Source organism: Cyprinus carpio, chromosome B4 (genome assembly GCF_018340385.1).
Source record: "Cyprinus carpio isolate SPL01 chromosome B4, ASM1834038v1, whole genome shotgun sequence".
Taxonomy (NCBI): domain Eukaryota; kingdom Metazoa; phylum Chordata; class Actinopteri; order Cypriniformes; family Cyprinidae; genus Cyprinus; species Cyprinus carpio.
Window position 1 is genome coordinate 3,418,585 of NC_056600.1, and position 20,087 is coordinate 3,438,671.

The following is a 20,087-nucleotide window of genomic DNA, read 5'->3' on the forward strand; positions in this document are numbered from 1 at the left end:
TTACTTAATTTATTATAAGTGTAATAACGTATATATATATATATATATAAAATGGACAGAAAATAGATGGGCTTAAGTTATTCTATATTTTATACATTATATAAACACACATATATATATTTTATAATTGTTATTTAATATATAAAGTATTTTTTTATTACTATTATTATTTAATTTTTCTGCAAACTGCAGTGGATTCAATGTGATATAGCAATATAGCATTTTGCCGATCAACAACGAAGCCATTTTGCCATTATGTGTTGCCATAGAAACAAACTCATTTCTGACTCCGAGAAATTGAAGCGATCACAGTGAAATTTCAGAGCTGTCATCTCATAATTAGGGTAATCCACACGACACTGCAGCGGTACTTAAAAATAAATACATAAATAACAAACTGCTATTTTACAAACACAATTATCAGCCATTGCCATGTCATAAAAGTTCTCTGCATTGGCACCACAAACATCAACAAACGTCACCATGTGAATCTGCAGCTGCTTTATCGTCATGGTTACCATTCACCTCACTCACACACACACACACACACACACACACACACACACACACACACACACACACACACACTTTCCTCCCCCTACACACACACACACACACACAGCTGGCAGACTGAGATGGAGAGTAACAGGAGTCCAGACAGCCCACACACTCTTACAGTAATAACACCGAATATTGTAATATTTCTACACCTCTGAACGTCTTTCACGCCTTAAACTCCTGTTTGAACTCCAGACAGATTCTCCGGTTCAGTCAATCAGCCACACACACACACACACACACACACACACTCACTCGAGCAGCATCTATCAGCTCCCTGCGAGGAAGCATGCTCTCCATCAGCACAGCACTGATTCACCACACTTACACCCGTGACAACTAACCAGGAACTGCATGAGGTCACGACCTCCGGATAATTGATCTGAGACACACTGACATTACCAACACAGGGTTATTAGTTATGAGCAATTATGAACTATACTAGGAAAATAAAGTATTTCTCTTGCCCCCTTTGAATTAAACAGTGCATCAGGTACATGTACTCCAACATTCACAACTCAAAACTGACGAACTACAGAGCGGAGGACACTAGAAGATATTGGCCAATCACAACACAGGACATTTCCCGCTCTTTTTGAGTGATGAATTTACATAGTGACTTTTCTATTCATTTGTGATTGTTGGATAAGAATTGCTAACAAATGTTTTGATTCACACCAATTCGGCAACGAATCATTCAGATTCACCAAAAAGCACCGTCTTGAGCGATGAATTCACATTGTGAGTTTTCCATTCATTTTTTGACAGCCATTCAGACTGATTCGCTAATGAATCATTCATATTCACTGGATCAAGATTAACAACAATCATTTAGATTCCGACTTATTTGTTAATGATCTGCTGATTCATTTGCAATTACAGGATGAGGATTTTGATTCAGAGTGATTCACTGATAAATCATTCAGATTCACTGAAAAGAATCGATTTGGTGCAACAAATTCCCCTTGTGACGTTTCTATTCATTTGTGATAACCATTTTTGATTTATAATGATTCGCCAATGAATCATTCAGATTCACTGAAAATAAAAATAAACATTGAGCACTGAATTCCCATTGTGAGTGTCTTCCACTTATTTATTTTTGCTGGATAAGGATTTTTGACAATTCTGATTCAGACAGATTCACTAATGAATCATTCATATTCACTGGATAAAGATTTTAACAACCATTTAGATTCAGACTGATGCTCTACTGAATATTTCAGATTCATTGAAAATATGAGTTCTTGAGTGATGAATTGCAGTCGTGGTGTTTCTTTTCTATTTGTGGTTTCTGAATAAGGACTTTTAACAACCATTTCGATTCAGACTGATGCATTAATGAATCAATCAGATTCACTGAAATAAAAAATAAAAAACGTTTTTGAGTGCTGAATTCCCATTGCGACATTTCCATTCATTTGTAATTACTAAATTAATATTTTAACAACTACTCTAAATCATTCAGGTTCACTGAAAAGAACCAACGCAAAAGAACAGCTTCACTAAAAAGAAATGGCTTAAAAGAACAATTCACTCAAAAAATGGCTTGCAAGCCTGTTTTACAGTACACAAGCTTTTGAGAAGACCAATATCTAGCTGATGAAATATTTGAGAGAAACCAGAAAGCTGCCTATTAAAAAAAGAAAAAAAATGTCTATTCACCAATGAAATGTCCATGGCTTCACCAGGTCTGGAAATCGCCACCATAATTCTAGGTTTTCTCTGACTGTGGCGAGTCTGTTTAAATATAGAGATCTTAAATACACAGCAGCAAAACTAGCATGATTAAATCCAAAGACCAATGAGAGAGTGGAAAAAATGACGTCACATAAAAACTAAATTAAGACAAAAAAACTGAACTAATATCACAAGTGGGCTTGAAAGCGACAGTTTGCCCAAAAATGGAAATCTTTTCACATTTACTTCACTCTTTCCTTCTATGGAAAAAGATGATCATTTTTTGAGTGGGGTGCACAACTCGGGTGTGCAGAACTTGGTCCTTTTTAATCATCTCCATACATCTGATGCAAGTAGAAATCTCAGCCATTCAAACCCTTTAATACAGCAACAGTTGAGGCTGTTACTACCCACACAAACACGTCAACAAATCCCTGTCCAGCCGCACTAGACGTCAGAAAACCGAGGCATTAAGACACAATCGTACATAAGCTCTCAAAAACAATCCTAATGATCCAAAGCCTCTGCTGAAGTGCACATGAACACATGTGTGTGCTGCATCTACAAATCCTGGGGCATTAAACACCCATCAGCCTGTTCATCACACCACACTGCTGCCATACAAGCACATTCATTCACACTCGGATCATATGCATGCATTAAATAACAGATTGAGATTGAGAGTCTTACCTGCTCGGATGACGACGCGGTCGGGGTGGACATGCAAAAGAGAGAAACACAGAGCGTTTGGTTAGTGCATGAGTCCGAGAGGAAGGACATCACATCAGCTCCACACTGCCCTCATCTGGACACGCAGCACACATGCAGAGCTCACCGCATGTCATGTGACACCCCTTTACATCTACAAATACAGCTAGCATTCTGTGAAGAACATGAGGGGTGTTTGCATGCCAAAAAATAACTGCCATCATATTTTGGTGTTGCCAGGCTGTTGTTATGCAGTTATTAGGCACTCTATAAGTCTCTATGATATTCTGGTTGTGGGTCCTTCAATGCAAGTCTAAGTGGTTTTTTGACTTTATAAATGCAAAGAAATTCCAAAAGAAAATGGAATTTTGAGCTACAAAGAAAAGTTAATCCAGTCTTGACAAAGTCAGATAGACAGAACAACAGACATATTATTTTACATTATTAGGCCTCAATGCAGATTTAACTGAAATGTATTCTGAAAAATAAGGTGAATCTATATGATCCTGCACGTTTTCATATTGTGGTCACTGACTTTGAGTCAAATTAAATGTTAAATGGGTTTTAAAAAGGTAAAAAAAAAAAACAAACATTAAATTATTAAAATATTAAAATAATAAAAAGAAAAAAAAAAAACAAAAATTCAAAGAAAATCCAAAGAATAAAGTGATTTTGAACTACATAACATGTCAATTTAAACAGTTTTATAATTTAAAATAAAAAGATTTATGTACATTAAACATTATATTAAATAAATATTAAAACATTAATATTATAGTTTTATATTATATATTAATCATTTTTATTATTATTAATAATAATAATAATTATATGTTTTAATTAATTTTATAATTCAAAATATGTTTTATTTCATTACATAATTAAAAACTAAATAAAATTATAAAATCAAAATATTAAAATATAATCGAAAATTCCTCCACAAACTTCAAATACTTTCCTAAATCTGATAGACATACATTTCCTGACATTATACATAAATACAGTTTTAACTGTAATGCATTCTGGGGAATGAAGTGCCTATATGATTGATTTATTTTGATTTATATTAAATTATGAATGGATTTACATATGGTAAAACAATTTAATTTAGATAATTGGCTAAACAAAGTAATAAAATGAGATATAGTCATAAGATATTTAATAAACACAAAGGAATTTTGTACTGTCTTGTTGGTCTGTTTTTGTTTTTCCCAATGGATTAGGAGCCAAATGAAAAGATAAATGATGCCCTCTGCTGGTCAAATGCTGCTAACAGAGATGGATTTAGTGCAAGTCAAACACATACAATACGCACAAATCAAAATCAACATTCAAAAACAAAAAGTCTGTATGCAGAAGCACCACCACTTAAAAAAAAAAAAAATCACACCTCATCTACACAATTCATATATTAAATGAAAAAAAACTATTTTTTTCTTCCTGATAGACATGAAGCTGATGACTGATTAATTAAGAGGAGGAAATCATCAGAAATGTTGATGTGTGGTGATTTGCTGTGCCAGCCAGGTGGAGTGGGACCTGCTTAGTCACGGCAGTGTAAAATCTGCTCAAAATGAGCCAACGTCCTCCTCCGCAGGTTTGCTCAAACATTACAGAACTCCTGCCAGTGATTTGTAAGACCCTCCTCCTGTGATTTATGAATCACATTCATCGGTTTCCACCCGACACACTCCTTGCATTCCACACAGCTTCACTGAATCGATCCAAATGAATCACTCGGGGAGTCTGAATCATTTTATCTCTGTCAGCTGTATACAAAACGCTCGTTCCACAGACACATTCCTGTCAGAAATACAACACTGATGACACACACATTTCCCATCACACCCTGCAGACTGCGGAGAGAACAGCTGCTCAGGACAGTCGAAATGTGCCAAACTAATCAAGCTCAATGAGCTGTGCACTCGTAACACACAGCAATGCATGCAGGGAAAGAAACACCACAGAGACACATCCAGTGTTCAGTTTGACGCTGTTTGCTGGAGTCTTTTCATGAAAATGTTCTAGTCAATTTCATAATGTCATATTCATTAAGGTTTGCTCTCGATAAAATGGCATAGAATTTTGTTGATATGTCTGTAGCTCAATACACACACACACACACATATATATATATATATAAATATAGTGTGTGTTTATATAGATAGATAGATAGATAGATAGATAGATAGATAGATAGACAGACAGACAGACAGATAGACAGATAGACAGATATACACATGCATACAGTGCCTTGCAAAAGTTTTTGTAACATTATAAAAACTGAATATATTACATATGTAGTGATAAAATATTACATGTAGTAATAAATATAGAAGTATAATATGTAGTAACAAAAAACAAAAATAATTATAATTATAATATTTTTTATATTTTAGAATTTGATATGAATTTTACTTTTAACATGATAAATATTTAATAAAAATAATTATATAATGAAATTATAAATTATTTAATTATAATATATATATATATATATATATATATATATATATATATAATATATATATATATATATATATATATATTAAAAAATAAAATAGTAAGGATACTGACATATTAGCTACTACTGTGAAGTGACATCTCAGCATGCTTTAAAGTCTGTTATAATTTTTTCATAGTTTTATACTGTTTTGGATATTGCTTTACTATTTTTAAAGCATTCCTCTTTCCCACAGGAAAAAGCGTGCGATATAAGGATGAGTGATGATTGGCTGCGGTGAGAACGCGTGTGACGCTTCCCGCCTCATCAAGAGTCTCACTCTAATCGGCATCTGCAAGGGCGAATCTATCTTTAGCATCCCACAATCCATACATCACGCTTTTCTGATCTGAGCTGGACATCTGAGCATATGATCGCACAGTGAATCACTTCATATGCTGTATATTGCAGGCACATTATGTAACGCCTTTCACAATAAAAGAAATAACATGCATTAATTTTTTCTTTTAAATAACACCGATTGTGACTGCTGTGAATTGGGAATCATTTACTGACTCTTCTGTCTGTCTCAGAAGATTCACATGAATATGTGTTTGCTGCAGGCTGTAATTCAGGCAGCCCTGGGCAGTTATAAGAAGATAAATTACTTTAACACAGCTGTATATTGCAGGCACATTATGTAACGCCTTTCATCTCGGGCATTTTACTGATTCCAGATTAGTTGAAATTAATAAACAAGTCATTAATGATTCGGACTTGCAGGACAGTGATGATTCGAGATCTAGACCGCAGCCTAAACCTTGCGAGCTGCCTAACTAGACTGTATTTTAAGGCAGCTTATTTGTGCTCCTGATTCGAGAAGAAACATCATGCCGATCTCAGGTGTATGATATGATTTGGCCAAATTCAAAATCAGCACAATCCCAGAATGAGTTGCGATGAAAGTTCACCCAAGATGGTATGTCTAATGTAAAAACACTAATGTGTGTGTATTGTGTATGTTAGCTTAGCAACATGCTATTTTTTAAACTCTATTGAAATCAATTATGAATTACTTGTACTTCATATGATAAGCATATAGAGCGTCTTAGATCAGTTTCTTTTCAGTTGCTCATTTAATAAGACAGATGCTTATTTCAGTACCACTTGCTTTTATAGTATACACATTTTATTTTAATAAAACCACAGTATAGCTTAATCCAATAAACAAACCAATAACTAAAAATACAACAACTCATGATTTTACTTATCTGTCATAAACAATAAATATTACTATCATAAACAATAAAAATATTTTTAATAATTAACAAAATTAACAAATATTATTATTATTATTATTATTATTATGTTAAACACTTTATTTTACAAAGAAATTGTAATTAATATTATTAAATATTTATTTTTTATTATTTACATTGAAAATTTTACAACAGTAACATTTATTATTTTGTTTAATATATTTATTTTATTTATTTACAATGAAATTTGCAATATTAATATTCATCCATTAATTTAATTTAATTTAATTTAATTTAATTTAATTTAATTTAAATTACTTGGTTATTAACTGAAATAAAAATTTTGGTTTATTCTTAGTAAGTGATAACACTGGTAAATAGCAGACAGCAAGGCAGCTCACTAAGGTTTGGAACAGAGCTTTTGTCACACTGCATCTCACTCCCTAGAAAAAAACATCCTAAAAATGCAGCAGTGACATATCTATCACTAGTTTCAACACCATGTGATTGAAAACAAACTAGTTGCATTGCAACACATCATGCACACGGGTTCTCTCTCTGTCACGGTTGCGTAACACAGTTTGCAGCAGATGAATGTACGTGTGAGTGAATAAGAAGCGGGACATATTTCATTCCCGCGGCGGTGACACTACAGCTCTCAGACGCCGAGGGAGGTCAGCGCCTGGTGACGGGGTTAATATCAGCTCAGAGTAACCAAACGCAAATGCTGATTGATCTAGCTCATTTGCTCCATTGTGTGCGGATCGCACGTCTTGTGAATCGTGGACAGATTCCTGGAAAACCTAGAGCACAAAACAAATATTAATAACCATAACACCATGTGTAATCATTCTCATTCTCATTTCAATCCATTCTTGGTTCTGAGATGCCGAATGAAATCATGTCATTTCATAACTGATTCAATCTTTCATCCGACTGTTTTAACCGAGTGCTTACGGGAAATTGGAGCCGACTGTGGGTTTGCAGTAACAGCCGCTCGGTTATTACGGCGATAAAGTGGCTTAATCATAACACCGAGCGTCATTATTATCAGATTATGATTAGAGTATAATTATCTCTGATGACCATCCCCGCGGAAAGCTAAAATGATTATGTTGCATAAATATGTCTAATGTGAATCTGTTTATACAATTTATCGGATGATTTTATCTTAAACGTCTTTAATGTCACTTAAATGAGCATGCAGAGTGTTTTAATGCACAAAACAGACTCCATGTAGTCAGAGACATGACCTGTTAGACCTTAACGTGTACCAAACCCATACTCCACTTTATAATCCCAATAAAAAGAAAAGTAGTCAAAAAAATAATAAATATAAAAAATACAATAAAGAAAAAATAAAGCAAATAAAATTAAGTAAAATAAAATATAAAGAATATAAATGAAAACAAGAAAAATGTAATAAAAAATAAATAAAATTAAAAAAAATTAAACATTTTATAGAAAATAAAAATAAAGAACTTAAAATAATTAAAATGAACACTAAAAAAAGAATAAAGAACAAAATAAACAATGAAAAATCTAATAAAAATAAAGAACTTAAAATAACAAATAAAAATAATAATAATAATAATAGCAGCAGCAGCTGGACGGAAAGCGGCAGAAAAATAAGAAACTGGTCTGCAAACATGTTCTTGTAGGGTAAACATTGCTCTCTGCTGTGTTGTTTACAAAGGCAAAGCCTGTGTAGTGCTCTTACCTCATGCACATGTGTTGACTAGTTAACAGTGTGTAAATGTGTGGATCGACCCAGCGCTCTGGGATTACAAACTTGGCTGGCGTGTTGAAAACAGCACGGCCTGCTCTTCAGCTCAAACACGTGGAGAGTAAAACACAAGCATGTAGACATGAAATCTGAGCAACGCTTAAATGGAGCTAAAAACAACTTGCTACAAAGTTACTGTGAATCACTAATTAGTCATTTAACTGACAAACACACTCTTGGTTCAGTTATATCACACACAAATTCAGTGGACTAACAAAAGTTTACATAACTAAATCAAGAAAAGGCATCAAGATGGCCGATTAGCAACACTTAAATTAAATTGGAAGTTTAACTAATAAACCTTACAGTAATTTTTAGGGCTGGGTAAAAAATATCAATATCTCGATATTAATCGATTCTCATTTTTACGGAACAATATTCAATTTTAAAAACCAAGAATTGATTATTCTAGCCTGTTTTCAGTTAATGGACGGAACGATGAAGGGCACTTCCCATCCAATATATCACAATAAGCTTTGTGCTTTGGCACTTTTAATATGAAACAAAGTCTCAGATTTCAAATTCTGTCCATTGTATTGCAGTATTCAAACAATAAATGCTGTTTTGGCGCTGTTTAATGTGGAGTGACAGAACGCTGTAGCACCTCAGTTCAACAGACGCGGTAGAACCGATCATCTCTTCCACATAAATACCAGCTTTAGACCAAAATAAACATGACTAAACATCTGAAGGTATGCTAAAAGAAAGAGTACAACTTTACAAGCCGTATCCTTTGTGATATAATCGCTCAATCACTGTTTAAGCCGCGCAAAGATGTCAATATAACATCTTGCAAACAATGTCACGTAACATCACATTTACCTCAGAAAAAACATATTTGGTGATCATAAACTCAGTTAAAATAAACTGTAGAGAGGCATTTTGCTAAATATATGCACCATATGACATATTCATTATAAATTTTACTGTTCTTCAATGTTTAATTTATGTTTGAATAAGTTTTTATGACCACCATTGTTTTTATTTTTTTTAAAAAACGACTGAAGTAGAAATATTATGTAATAGTAACTTTATTATTTATCATCATTAAGTGTAATTTTAACAAATCAGTAAATTTTAACCTTCAATATTATAGTAATGTAGTACCAACTGACTTAATTTTTTTTCCTTGAGAAAATTTGGTATGTACTGTACCTGATATAGAACAAAAATAATTGATATTGAATCTAATCGAATTGCAAGCTTGTGAATGAGAATTAAATCTAATCGTGAAATTTCTCAAAACCCAGCCCTAGTAACTTAAGGACTTTCTGCTGTAATTTTACAGTTGTTAAAATACTACTACTTTTACTACTACTACTACTAACAATAATTATTATACTTTTCTTAATTACTATTAATTTCTGTTTGACAACAGTAATATTTCTTATTTGAACTTTTTTAAGTAGAAGTAGTAATAATAAAAAAAATAATAATAATTATAGTCATACTGATATATTATCACAAACTTGTTGGAAATAAATAAATAAACATAAAATAAATAAATATCTCTATATATCTACCCACTGAATCGTTAAAATGTTATTTTGCATATTCATCTCCGAATTTCAACAAACAAACTCTTATTTACCAGCCCAGATGTTTAACAGCCACGCTGCATGAACATTTTCACTATACTGTACATCAGCCTAAAGCACAAGTAAAGGGATGTGCGTTTCAGCCGGCCCTTCAGAGGAAGAGAATAATGTCTTCATCTCTCTCCAGGCTGTTATGTAAGACAGTGATCGCGAGAGTCGACTCCCTCACCAAACTACCTCCCACCATCACACACAGGTGATAAACGACACACAGACGCAGACCAGCGTTTAGCGTGGAGAAAAATTCCCATTCGCGCATGCAGCACTCTCGTTCCCCAAAGCGTTCATCCTCCATCATCAGCGTTTCCTGTCCCACAGCCGCACAAATTAGCATCGCATTATTAATCATATCAGAGAGACATCACTGTAGCAGACAGCGGGATGGATGGAAATGCACCTGTTGCACGATCGAGCTGCGGTACGGAAACGCCCATCATAAAGCGACTAATGCAATTCAGATCAAGACAACGTGCTGCAGGAATGAAAACGGTACTAGTGTCGTTAAAATAACATTTTTTTTTATTCTTATTAATACCAAAATATCTAAAATGGTTCCAATACTTGACTGCATCAATACACTGACTTAGAACGTCATAAGTTACATTACTTTTGTGAGACAAGTTGAATAACTTTTAAAGTTTCTGCAAAATTACACCATCTGGCTTACAGTATGAATAAAACATACACTACATGTGGTTCCAGGGCGCCATAATGGCACCATATTTTGGGAAAAATGGGAAAAATAATACTTCTTCCTAAAGAAATTTGAAACGTGTTTTACAGTAGAATTAAGTCAATGATATGGCCCTGAGGTAGGCCTATTAAAAATGGTATCAAATATCAATATTTTACAAAGTATCGTATCGAATTTAGAAATTCCAGTATCGTGACAACACTACATGGTACTAGGGATGTGTGTTATGACTAGTTCTTTCATACAAATAGAAATACAGCTGTTACTATGGTTTCTCCTATAAACAAAGCAGCACTGCACATATAAACACTTTAATTATGGTGTGTGCACACCAAAAGCAAAATGAATATTAGCATCTCATTAATCACTCTAGATTACTCATGGGTAGGTTTGGGAATCGTTAGAAATTTTCCGGTTCCGGTTCCAGCTAATGGTTCTGGTTCCGATTCCGGTAAAATCATCAAATAACTATTAAAAAAAAAGTGGCAAGGAAAAATGCACAATACTCAACTTCTCAATGCTCAATACTGTTTATTACTTACTGTCAACTTAATTTAAAGGTTGGCAATGTCAAAATTCAACATATATTACAGTATACGGATCTTCATAAGTAGGGTTGGGTATTGTTAGAAATTTTCTAAAAACTATTATTATGTGTTTTACTATTTTACCATCATTGAATGTAGTGTAGTGTAATGTTGAGTAATGCTAGTCCATCAATCAGCATGTGCTTCAAAGTTAATGTTTTTTACACTATCAGTAACATTTTGCTTTTCAAGCAGGAATAAGCTGGTTGCCCAAATAGTCCCTTGAGGGCTAAGACACTTGTTCATTTCCCTAAATTAATGAAATATAAACTGTTATACTTATAACCATGTATACACACACTCACACACACTATTACTATTACAAATAATAATTCAGTCAGGAGATGCTGTGATGCAATGAGTGGTTTACACATTTTTTAACATTTAAAATGCATGAAAATAAATATTTTCTATCACTTTGTTTATCACTCTTGTAATGACCTGTACACTAAATAATCTAACCCTCATACTTACATAACAATAGCAGTCTATTTATTTAGTGGTCCAAGTTGAAGTCAGTATGTATATTAATGAGAATATGGAACAAATATAATGTAATTTAGTGGCGGCAGGTGCTGCGCGCTGCTGGTACATGTACAGTCAGACAAAACCATGTGCACAGTTCTTGCATTAATGAGGAAACATGAAAATGGTATGTGTGATGAATGTGTTGCTTTTGAAACAGTAGAATATGTAGTAGTAAATATGAAAGGGTTTGAGTCAGATGTTTAAGGTGGTTTTAAAATTTTTAGAGCTTACAGGACTAGACCACAGGGTTTAGTGTTTGAGGATGAGGATCATGATGCTTCTGCCCATTTTGGAGGCTGAGGAACCCAGTTTGGAAGCTGGAGGAGCTGAAAACGCAACACCAGCTGAAGCTTGGGCTCTGAACCTCTGGGGTGGGTGGGGCATTTCAAATGGGCCCTGGGTACACCACCTTTTTTTTTCTTTTCTCTTTCTCTCTGTGATATCAATACAGATTTTGCCCCATCTGTGCAGGCTGAGGAGTAGCTGGCAATACTCCTGGGAGTGAACGGCCATTGAACAGAAAGAAGAAGACGACGACGTACACAGTTATCAATGGCGCGACAGCCGTGAGAAACATGTGCTCGGTAGTTAAAGACGTGGCGTGTCTGTGGAATGCGCGTCATTGGAATCAATGTGCTCAGTAATTAAAGAGGCAGGGCGGCGTTTCTATTATTTGGTTTGTGACATCCTTTCGTGAAATGCATAATCAATACACCGGCGGAAGGCTGCACCCAGCACTTGGTCACGCAACACCAGAACCGTAGCTGGAAACGGAACTTAGAAATTGCTTACGTTTCCGATTCTTTTCAAAGAACAGAACCGGTTCTGAATAAGAACAGAAAGAAACCCTACTCGCGGGATATCTATTCCATCACTCCTGCAAATTAAAACATTGCGCGATGTGCGCTGTCTTCACACACGTCAACAAAAACAACAACATGTCAAACGGTACCCAAAATAGATCCTCGCTGATTGGCTTGAGTGACAATGCATCGTGTGAATTTCCAGCTCAAGTTGAAATTGCACAGAAGACACGACTGAGGTGAATATAGCATCGCCCAATTCGCGTTGACTGTATGTAATCTACTCATGCAAATAATTAAATTCGCTTTTGGTGTGCACACTCCTTTAGTCATTACACAGAGATAACATGAAAAAATGCCAACGAAAACTTCCTGAAGAAAGTCAGTTCCATTTAATTCATAATGTTTTCCCCAGTAAATAAGCTAGTCTCGCACATCTCTAGCACGGAGAAGCCCATCAGAAAGCGAGCGACAACATGGTGCAGGAATGAACATGGTAGAAAATCATTTCGCATGGTATCACAACACAGAAAGTGAACGCACATGCTAGCGTTTGGACTGAAGTCGTGGACTGAGTGTCTGGTATTCAGCCTGTTCCTCCATGAATAAGACATGGAGACAAATGTTCTCACACTCAGTCCTGCCAGAGCAGACCCGCTCTCTAATGACTCATCTGAATCAGATACAAGTGCATCTGTCCCTGAACTCACACTAAACTGCTAGCGTTCACCAAATAGGCCTATAGGTTTTTTAATGGTCACTTGTGATGCTAATATCTAGGTGAACAATGGCTGATACAGATCAATGGTAGCAAGTATGTAGATATGCTTTCTGTGTTGAGGAAAGCATTATTATTACTATTGTTCAACCAAAAAGACCCTGTAAACCACCCAGAATACCCTAGCAACCAGTCAAAACAACATAGCAATGACACAGAAGGTCCTAAATACCATGTAGTGACCCTAGCAGTAGTAGTAGGCCTAAAAAAACAAAAAAACAAAGCAAGATGCCAAACCTCCTTAGCAACCTGTTAGAACACCCAAGCAACCACCCAGAATGCCCCAGAAACCATATACTATAGCAACCAGCCATACCTCCTTAGCAACCAGCAGAAAACCAGAAAACACTTCAGAAACCACCCAAGATGTCCTACAAACCCCAAAGCAACCAAACTTTAGTAACCAGTCAGTCAAAACATCCTAGCAACCACCTATAATGCCCAAGAAACCGCTTGAGATCCTTAGCAAACAGTCAAAGCACCCTAGCAACAGCTCAAGATACCATAGAAACCCCAAAACAACCAGCCAAACCTTGGCAACCAGTTAAAACACCCTAGCAACAACCTAGAATGTCCTAGAAACCATATTTTGTAGGAACCTGTCAAACCTCTTTAACAACCACTAGAACACCCTAGCAATCAGACAAAACACCCTAGCAACTAACCAGAACGCCCTAGAAACCATAAGCTATTGCAATCAGCCAAACCTTCTAAATAACCACAAGAACACCCTAGCAACCAGGCAAAACACCCTAGCAACTAAGCAGAACGCCCTAGAAACCATAGGCTATTGCAATCAGCCAAACCTTTTAAATAACCACAAAAATGCCCTAACAACCAGGCAAAACACCTTAGCCCCACCCAGAATGCGTTTGAAACATATACTGCAGCAACCACTCAATCCTTGTTAACAATAACCACTAGAACGCCCTAACAAACAGGCAAAACGCCCTAGCAATCATCCAGAGTGCCCTCAAAATCATATAACAATGAGTCAAAACTCATTAACAACCACCAGTACTCTAGAAACCAGCCTAAACACCCTAGAAACCAGTCAGAAAGCCCTAAAAATCATATACTGTAGCAATAAGTCAACCCTCATTAACAACTACCAGAATTCCCTAACAACCACACAAAATGCCCTAGAAACCCCAAAGCAACTAGGCAAACATCCTAAGCAACCATGCAAAAAAAAAAAACTAACACTCAGAATGCTGTAGAAACCATATACTGTAGCAACCAGTCAAAACTTGTTAACAACCACCTGAGTCCCTAGAAACCTACAGCAACCAGGAGCACTAGAAACCTACAGCAACCAGGAACAATTTGTTACCAACCACCACAATACCCTTGTAACCAGCCTAAACGCCATAGCAACCACCCAGAATGCCATAGAAATCATATAGCAACTACAACTCATTATTAACAAAATGCCCTGGCAACCAGCCAAAACACCCTAGCAACCACCCAGAACACCCTAGCAACAACCAAACAACTATGCTAAGCTTTCTAGCATCACAGGAGTGAATTTTGCATTAGGTAAGCAATGCTTACAGTTTCTTTATCCAATTTCACTTAATAATAAGTTCATTTAAATTGGGAAATATGCATTATTTGTATTAAGCAGTATGTCAAAGTTGTTGACCAATTCGTTTCGGCAGTGAAACCTGAGGGCAAACGGAAGAAACGCAAACACAAGCTGTGCAAATGAAGCAGCAGGGGGCGCCGGTCAAAAGAGCTATTCACAACCATCTACTTGCATTGCAAATGCTGATTACTCGATTTTATTTTTATTTATCGTCTGAAAAATTATGTAAATAAAGAAAAAGCAAGCAACAGCTGATGCAAGATGTGCAAGAAGCAAATTAAGCCAGAAGCAGCCGTCTTGGAGGAACAACACAAACACCAGCCATCGCTGCTGCTGCGACCTTCGGCTTTACGGCATCTCTGCACCGTCACGGACTCAAAGAGTTGAGCAACAACTATCTCGCTCTGTTCTCACAGAGGTAAAGAATGCAGAGCGCTTGTCTAATTTAACACACGGGATATATATAGACGAGCACGTCTCTCCTTTCAGCGAGATTCCTCAAGCTGGGAAAGCCTGCAGGACACGTACATACAATAACTCACACAAAGATGCATAAACATGTCTAGACGCATTTTGAAAGAGTTGCGAAGGTGGTAAGCAAGTTGAGCGAGTGCGAAGGTTTCACAAACACGCTCTCGGGTAAGTAGAGAATGGAAAAATCCACGTAAACAACAGAACGAAAGGGCAGGGACTGAAAGCCAGGGCTCCCTCGTGCTCGACACCACACAACAATGCACGTGTTTCTATGACACAGCAGTGTTTACAAATCCACTTTTGAAAAGCCAGAGCGGAGCGGGCCAGAATCACTCCACCATTCTTCAGGAATGTGTCAGCGGTCGGCAAAGCCTTTCCCAGCTGGAAACATGACAACGGCTCTCAAACTACGGGCCAATCGCACAGAGGTGGCAAAGTACGCTACACATGTGGGTGGAGTGAAAGCACTCAATGGAAACAATAAAGAGCACTGCAGGGGATGCTGAGACCAAAACATTAGAAGAAATCACACTGAGTGGAGAAAGAAAATGACTGGAAAAAATATGTGATACAGTACATACATATATACATATATATACATATATACATAAATATATACAGATAGATAGATAGATAGATAGATAGATAGATAGATAGATAGATAGATAGATAGATAGATAGATACTGTAGATAGATAGCTCAGCACTCAGCAGATAGATAGACATTTATTTATTTATCAAAAAAACTAAATATTATAAAATATAATAAATTCACAAGGTTAGGGTTGATTTTTTTGTATCTAAAAAAGCCTAATGCTCAAAGGCATTTATTTATTTATCAAAAAAACTATTTTTTATATTTTTTAATATTGTAAAATATAATAATTTTGAATTTTTTAGAAACTATAAGAAGCTTTTTTTTCTTTTTTTATTTGAAACAAATGTATTAATTTTACGTCTTTAGCGCCACTTTTGATTCTTTTTTATTTGAAACAAATGTATTAATTTTACGTCTTTAGCGCCACTTTTGATTCATTTAATGTGTCCTTGCTGAATAAAATTATTAATTTCTTTGCGAAAAAAAAAAATGTGTATGTATATGTAATGTTAAAAACATTATAAAGGACAGCATAGTTTGCAAAATTATATACGTCATTCTGTAACTTGGGTTAATATTTTTATTTTGTGATATTTTATGTTTTGTGACATCAAGTGTTACTTGCACATCCAAATACTTTTTAGGACTATAAATAATCCAATAACAATAATAATGATGAAAGTTGCTTCCCAGATGAAGCAAGAAGAAACACAGAATCTCCCTGGTGGACGTTTCAAAGAACAAACAGATGCTAAAAGCAACTACAAATTTGTGCAGATTCTCAGTGTGAGAATTTACGCACATTAACCCAAAAAAGTTATAGCTGCCAGTCAGAAACATTTTAATTATGACGGATCCTAAGCAGTATTGATCGTGACTTCTAATTGTGAATGTTGATGATAAAATTTACTTTGGTTGCATTGTATGTGCCGATGATGAAAAAGAGAGATAAAGCGTGCTGAAAATTACTACTCTAAGCGCTAGGCCACGACTCTGAGCCTAATTGTGCAGATCAGAAAAAAAGAGGTAAAAGACTGTCGCAGGCATTCAAGGACAACCGCATGTGAAAGCATGAGATGACATGAAATAAACATTTTCTTCCTCTACACACACACACACACAGGTCTGCTAAAGCGGAAGAAGCGCTGAATATTAAACAGCTCACGAGGGAGGCCGTGATCACTCCTTCAGCAGTGTGAATGGAGGAACTATTAGCGTAATGAGGGTTAAGAGAACATATTTACACTGTAAAGCATCTTATTTTTCCTCCTGTAGTACATTTAGAAGGTTAGTCAAGGATTCACGCCCCAAAAAAACAATCATAATTGAGTTTTCCTGACCCGTATAATTACACAGACTGTATTTGCTAGTGTACCTTTAGGACCTTTATACATAAATGAGTGATAGAGCTTTAAAAAAAAACTTGATGGTATTTTACATATTTTTAAATTTAAGTATTTGTTGGGATTGTTCCCCAATCAGATTATAATATAATATAATATAATATAATATAATATAATATAATATAATATAATATAATATAAACAAAAAAGTTTGTCATTATAGCCAATCAGATTTAAAATATTTCACACAAGAAGCAAAATGATCTATTAAATCTATAATCTAATATTTAAAAATAAATAATAAAACTCTATTTAAAAATACGGTTTAACCAAAAATTTCATTATAGCCAAATAGATTTAAAATGTTTCATGCCAGAAGCAAAACAATCTCTAAAATCTATATCTAATCTATTTAAAAATATATATTCTAACATGGATATACATTCTAAATAAATATAATCTATATAAAAATAATTACAGCCAATTAGATTAAAAATATTAAAAGCCAGAAGCAAAATAATCTCTAAAATCTATAAACCTATAATCTAATCCAAAAAAAAAAACAAAAAACCAAAATCAAAATTTAAACAATAAACAAATAATCAATTCATTATTAATAGGGGTCGACCGATTATCGGCGTGGCCGATTATCGGCGCCGATATTAAGCATTTTTTGTATTGTTATCGCATCGGCCATTTTCAAAACCGATTTGCCGATAAAACCATTTTATTTTGAAATGCGCGATCTGGCACTGATCCAGCCACCTCAGTCAGAGCGCACCGCTCTGTGGCCTAGACTAAGCCCCGCCCATCGTCCGTCTGATTTGTTGGGAGTCAAGGAGCCTGGCCAATCAATACGGCTGGCGCGGCTGGAAAAGTTCTGCTCTCACACCGAAAGCACAGGAGCTGCTTCAGTGATCATCATCACACATCAATAAGTTATCTCTCGAAGGTAAGAATGCAAGTAAACGTTCCTGAAGTTTGCAATAAATCACTACACTGAAAGTTGCAAAACACCTAAATATAATCGATTTATGATGACAAGCCCCGTTCAGTTATTACACCGTGAATTCCCGGTCAATGTCCGTCATTCAGTGATATGCTTTAACGGATCATCATCCACCCGGGGCTGAGATAGTGCAACTAAACCTACTTCTCTCACCATTCGCCCACTTAAAACGTTTCTAGTTGTGAATCGATTATCCAAACACGAAATGACTTCACGCCGAGTGCTGCGTTGCGTTTTTGTTTTGTGTTGTTCACGATAGCTGCACTGCACAGCTGTCTGTTTTCCGTTTAGGGCTCTTAGTCAAATAAATTGCTCTAAAAAAAAGAAGAAAGTGCTTTCTTCTAACAAAAAACAGATTTGAAGAAATGTCTTTTATCTATCCGATGCAACAATAATTTATCAGACAGATTTCAGAAATTACCATTCATGCAATTTTGAAGTAGCTGCAAGGGGGGCATCAATCCGCGAGCTCTGATGCCCTGACCGCGAGCGAGAGCTCCCCTTCCTGGTTTATTATCTTCTCCGAGCACCGCGCTCTCTCCATGTGACCCCCTACTAACTCAGGGTGCGAATTGCGGGGGGGATGGGGGGATTACCCCCTTATGGGTCTATGCATCCCTGTGCCTCTGCTGAATAACGGTTTATCCCCGGGGGGATAAAACACATCATGCAAACCCGCTGTTCTGCTGTTCAGGATCTGAATCAAAAATGTTGCGATACGCGAGTCCGAGTGAAGCGCCATCGCGAAACAGGGAATCATTTTGCGACGTAAGGTTTTAAACTGATTCTGAGTTTCCACAAAAAGCTCCGTGTGGTTCTTGCTCGCTCCCTACGATGTAGATTTGTTGTTTGAAAACCCGTGGACATTAATCATTTACATATTAATAGGGCCTAACGTAGGCTTACACCTGTTTTTATAACTGAGAATCACACTAAATAGAATTTCCGGCGTATTAAAAAACATTCAATAAAATTTTTCAAAAGCATCCCCCACTCTGTTTATTTCACAAATCGCCACCTGCTAACTCAGACTATGCTAATAAAGTAAATTGTCAATTAGCTCACAATTGCACGTTTTCGGATGACGCTTTCCTGTATACTCCTAGTTATGTAATCGCCGTGATAAACCAGTCAAACAACACATTTTGGACAACATAAAAAAAAAAAAAAAAAAAACCACTATTAAATCTGGGTGGTGGTGTGATTTGGTAAATGCCAATTCTGGTGTTTTCAAAAAATTGCCTAAAATATAACCACAACACAAACAAAATGTTTCATGCCAGAAGCAAAACAATCTCTAAAATCTATATCTAATCTATTTAAAAATATATATTCTAACATGGATTAAGTACTTTCTAAATGCTGCATGATGGATAATCTATATTTTACAAATAATTGACAGCCAATTAGATTAAAAATATGAAAAGCCAGAAGCAAAATAATCTCTAAAATCTATAAACCTATAATCTAATCCAAAAAGCTATCAAAAAGCAGTAAACCTTTAATGTGAATAAACCACTGAATCAAACTATCTAATTTTTTATGAGTAATTTTATATTTCACAACTTGAAAATGTCAAAAAGCAGTAAACCTTTAATGTGAATAAACCACTGAATCAAACTATGAATCAGTCTGAACTGATTCACAGAACTGA

General features: G+C 35.5%; 1 protein-coding gene across 1 annotated transcript in view; it reads right to left on the reverse strand.

Moving 5' to 3' along the window:
• Positions 1-2,185: 2,185 nt before the first annotated feature.
• The window catches only part of LOC109062765 (pleckstrin homology domain-containing family A member 5-like), a 59,697-nt gene continuing 41,795 nt past the window's right edge, over positions 2,186-20,087 (reverse strand). The window contains exon 4 of the mRNA XM_042721638.1: positions 2,186-2,928. Coding sequence (XP_042577572.1) covers positions 2,925-2,928 — 4 coding nt within the window. The 3' untranslated portion in view covers positions 2,186-2,924. The remainder of the gene's footprint in view (positions 2,929-20,087) is intronic.